The sequence below is a fragment of the Pseudonaja textilis genome, chromosome Z (assembly GCF_049901715.1).
Source record: "Pseudonaja textilis isolate UNSWEBS1 chromosome Z, rPseTex1.2, whole genome shotgun sequence".
NCBI classification, from domain to species: domain Eukaryota; kingdom Metazoa; phylum Chordata; class Lepidosauria; order Squamata; family Elapidae; genus Pseudonaja; species Pseudonaja textilis.
This window is the reverse complement of record NC_142008.1, coordinates 110,223,151-110,227,803: the sequence shown is the minus strand read 5'-3', so window position 1 is coordinate 110,227,803 and position 4,653 is coordinate 110,223,151. Positions and strand designations below refer to the sequence as shown.

The following is a 4,653-nucleotide window of genomic DNA, read 5'->3' as shown; positions in this document are numbered from 1 at the left end:
ATACTGAAATCAAAGTGCATTGTACTCAGGTCAGATCCTCTTGTTTTGTCACATGACCTCTCTGCACTGCTGGCTTAGTAAAGCTTAGAAATAATAGACTAAATCCTCCATCCTTTTCTGTCCTTCCACAATATCTGTGATCAGAGACTGTTGCACTCCAGGACAAAGGAACAGAGACTGAATGCATGGAAAGTCCTGATTCTCCAAAGACACTCGCATCTTATACCTCAGTAGGATATGAGACATCTTTTCCCCTTGGGAAGATTCTGCCCAAGGACTTCTTCATGATTCAGGCGGAACAGTTTCCTTCCGAGTGTCTGACATGGTCATTTCCCTGCAGGACCAATCAGGCAAAGAGCGTCTATGGGAATTCTCAATCATCCAAGTCATGATTGGTGCTTTTCTCAAAGGTGCTTTTCCAAAGGGAATTAGACTTTCTCAGGTATTTTATTTGAAAACATACATTTAAACAAGACTGTGTTATTTCTCTGTGCCATATATGTAGGTGTTTGCATAATTTTATTTATTTATTTGTCATGTTTAGGTAGTGTATATTGGAGGTGGTGACCCTTTTAGAGCTGTATGCAACCAAAATTTCATTTTAATGTATGCCGAGTGTACGTTTAAAGTGACAATAATGTTATTTTAAGTCTAAATCAACTTTCAAATTAAAATTCATAATGCACTCATTATCTTTACATGACCCAAAATTATTTGCAAAATCCAATGCAGAACCTAGAAACCATTAAAGCTAACCTCTTTAACACATTCTTTGGCTCAGTATTTGTAAATAGCAATGGATCATGCCCAATATTTCCTAGTCAAACCACAGACAATTACAATGATTTCATACATATTGATTTTACAGAAGACTATGTTGAAAAAGTACTATGCAATCTAAAACCATCTCTATCTATTGGAATGGATGGAATATGTGCCTACTTCTTAAAAAAGCTGCCATAGCCGAACCTCTAAGCATAATCTTTGAAAAATCCTTCAGGACCAGATCCTTGTCAAACCTATGGACATTAGTCACAGTCATCCCCATTTTCAAAAAGGGAGACCCCAGCTGTTGTAGAGCGGCGGAGATACGAGGCTGAGCCAGAGCGTTCATTTAAAAGCCTTTATTCGGCTGAATAAAGGGTTGCCGCGTCTGCCAGGCTAACTCGGCAGATCAGCTGGCGGCAACAGCTGATACCGTTTGACAGCTCCCTTTTATAGCCGGCTGTCAAACGGTATCAGCCAATGGGAGCGGTCGGCGCTCCCGCTCGAACGACGGACCTGGTTGTGCAGGCGAGACCAAGGTCCCCCAGCACTTTCCCACCTGGTGGGGGTGGCTGCTGGTGGGGCAGGCCTCGTAGATTGGCAAGGTTGGCACGAGCTTACCCAGCTGGAGATTTGGGCATCCATGCCTGGCCACCAAACGTAGTGCATCGCCCTGGAAAAAACTTAAGTCACGCAGATGCCCTTAGTCGCTGCCCGCTGCCAGTTCCAGTCGAAGACCCAGCACCCATTCATGCCATTTTTGAAGTAAATGAACTTAAACTGCCTGTTACAGTTGAAGACATTGCAACGCACTCAAAAAAAGACAGGGTAATTGCCCAGGTTCTGGACTGGGCGGGAAGGGGGTGGCCTGAAACACAATACACTTCTGATTTCACTCCTTTCAAAATCCGCAAGCAAGAATTGTCAAGCCTACAGGGTTGTCTGTTGTGGGGGTCAAGGGTGGTCATCCCAGCCACTCTCCGTGTACCCATCCTAAAGGTCCTTCACGAGGGCCACCCGGGCATCCAGGGCGATGCACTAATTTAAATGAGTAAGCGGCCAGGAACAAGGTCCACCTGGTCATCCTAGGTGATAGCACCTGTGGGGTTTGCTTGTCCCCTGACAAAAGCCCCAGGAGTGGTTTATGGTCAGTTATGAGTTCAAAGTGGTGCCCAAATAGGAATTCATCAATAGTAGTTTCTTTCTGCAGCAGAGAAAGTCCTAGAGAAGAAGGCAATTGGTGCCTCAGAACCATTTGGGAGCCTGTGGCTCAGAACTGCCCCAATACCAAAAGGGGATGCATCAGCAGCCAGGACCAGGGGGAGTTGTTGATTAAATTGGATTAAAACTGCATCAGATGTAAGTAAGGATTTGACTGATTTGAAAGCGTGGGCTTCCCTGGGTCCCCAATGCCAGGGGGATTCTTTGTCTAACAGTCTGTGTAAGGGCTCTGAAATGGATGCCTTATGAGGAAGAAATGAAGCGTAAAAGTTCAGCAGCCCCAGAAAGGCTTGGAGCTCCGTCTTGTTGATTGGTGTGGGTGCCTCGTGGATAGCCCTTACTTTGGATTCAATTGGGTGAATGCCAGAGGCATCAATCCTGTACCCCAGAAAGTCCACTTGCTTAGTGGCGATGGTGCACTTCTCCCCTTTGAGTTTGAGGCCATGCTGCCTGAACCTGTCTAGGACTGCTCTGACCCTTTGTATGAGCTGAGGTTTGTTAACTGCTGAAACTAAAATGTCATCGAAGTAAGGGACAACCCCTGGGAGACCTTGGAGAATCCTTTCCATGAGGGACTGGAAAATACCTGGGGCTACACTTACACCAAATTGGAGGCGCTTGCATTTGAATGCCCCCCTATGAGTGACTATGGTTTGCAGCTCAGCTGTCTGATCATCAACAGGGAACTGTTGGTATGCCTGGGACATATCTAATTTGGCAAAGATGGTGCCGGGTTCGAAAGTGTGTAATAGGTGTTGGATAACAGGGACAGGGTATGCGCTGACCTGCAGAAAACGATTGAGGGTGGTCTTGTAATCAGCGCAGATTCTCACGCTGCCATCTTTTTTGAGTGGGGTGACTATGGGGGTCTCCCATTTGGCAAAATCAGTTGGCTCTAATACCCCTTGCTTTAGTAACTTATCTAATTCTAAATCTAATTTTGGACGGATAGCAAAGGGTACTCTGCGCGGCTTGAGGCGAATAGCAGCCCAACTCATTGCTAAAGACATCAGAATAGTCTGTGAATAGGGTGTCTACTTCAGAGGTTGAGACAGCATGGATTCCAGTTATGCTAAGGCCAAGGGAAGGGAACCAATCTAGTCCCAGCAGACTGGGGAGGGCACCATTAACAACCACCAAAGGCAAATGGCCTTTAAAACCTTGGAACTGAACTAAAAACTTGCCTTTCCCGAGGACAGGGATGTTCTTGCCCTGGTAGTCCCGCAGGGTCAGGTGGCATTTCTGCAGCTTCTTTTTTGAAATTCTGGGGTGAATCTTCTTCAGGGTCTCCCAGGAGATGATTGAAAGTGCAGATCCCGTGTCCACCTCCATTCTGCAAGGCTTACCTTCTAAGAAAACAAAAATACTTATTTTGTTAGAGGTTTTGGAAGTGTGGTCTGCGTGGTAGCAAGTATAGCAGTCTTCCACTTGCCTTTGGAAATTAGCAGTAGGTTGAGGTCTCTGAGGAAGGTTCGCCTGCTTGGCAGACTCTAGCTAGGTGGCCTTTCTTCTGACAGTTTAGACAAATGGCATTCCTGAACCTGCAGGATGCTCTAGGGTGGGAACCCCCACAGCCAGGCAAATGGGAGGTTGCTTGGGGGTGAAGTTGTTTCTTTGCCCTGCTCCTTCCTGTGGGGGCTTTTGTTGCCTAAGGCGGTTTATGTCTGTTGTGCCTATGGGGTCTTCTTCAAGGGAAACTTCCTCTGAGTGAATAGTGGAGCTGCTAGGTCTGATAGGAGTTCCTTGAATCTCAGCCGCTGATTGAGCAGAGAGCTCAGCAGCTTGGGCTTCTTCTATAGCTAAGGCTAGGGTTAAGTCTTTTGTGGCTAGCAAGCATCTTTGAAGCCTAAGGTCCCTAACCCCACAGACAATCTGATCCAATAGCATGTCTTCTAGGTAGTCTCTGAACCTACACTGTAAGGCAGCTGACCTCAGAGCTGCCATATACTCACTAATTGACTCCCCCTCAGCCTGCCTTCTGGTTCTGAAGGCATGCCTCCTAGCTATCTGGGAGGGTTTAGGTGAGTAGTGATTGGAAAGAATCTCTTGGAGCTCTTCCCAAGGGATGTTTCTTACAGAGCGAGGGGCAACTAGTGCTGTAGCGGTGTCAAAAACCGCAGCCCCACAGTAACTGAGGAAGAAGGATTTTTTCCTGTGCTCAGCAGCGTCTGTTAGGTCAATAGCGTCGAGGAAGTAGATGAACCGGTTTTTGTATGACTCCCACATTTCCTTGGCTGGCTTGAAAGGTGGGAATGTCTGGTTGGTGTTCATCTTGAGGCGGCAGTGCCTGTCACCTCAGCTGCTGTGGCTTCGAAAATCGCGCTCTTAGAAGAGCGTTTTGCGGCTGCGCCTGTCAGGCGGCGTCTGTCTCCTCGGCTGAGGAGGCTTTAAATGGTGAGCGTCGGCGGCTGCAGCTTCAGCGCCCGGTGGCTTCGCTCTTTTTCAGTGACCAGCTCTGCGATCGGACGCCTGGTAGCCTCTTATTGTATCCCGCCCTTGTCGCCAGTGTTGTAGAGCGGCGGAGATACGAGGCTGAGCCAGAGCGTTCGTTTAAAAGGTTTTATTCGGCTGAATAAAGGGTTGCCGCATCTGCCAGGCTAACTCAGCAGATCAGCTGGTGGCAACAGCTGATACCGTTTGACAGCTCCCTTTTATAGCCGGCTGTCA

The 4,653-nt window shown here is 47.6% G+C and overlaps 1 protein-coding gene across 1 annotated transcript in view; it reads right to left on the bottom strand.

The window, feature by feature from the left end:
* LOC113449550 (olfactory receptor 4Q3-like) overlaps positions 1-2,481 on the bottom strand; it is a gene marked incomplete at its 5' end in the record, with an annotated part of 10,237 nt that extends 7,756 nt beyond the window's left edge. Inside the window, one exon of the mRNA XM_087917245.1 lies at positions 2,463-2,481. Within this exon, the coding sequence (XP_087773371.1) occupies positions 2,463-2,481 (19 nt within the window). The remainder of the gene's footprint in view (positions 1-2,462) is intronic.
* Positions 2,482-4,653: the final 2,172 nt, after the last annotated feature.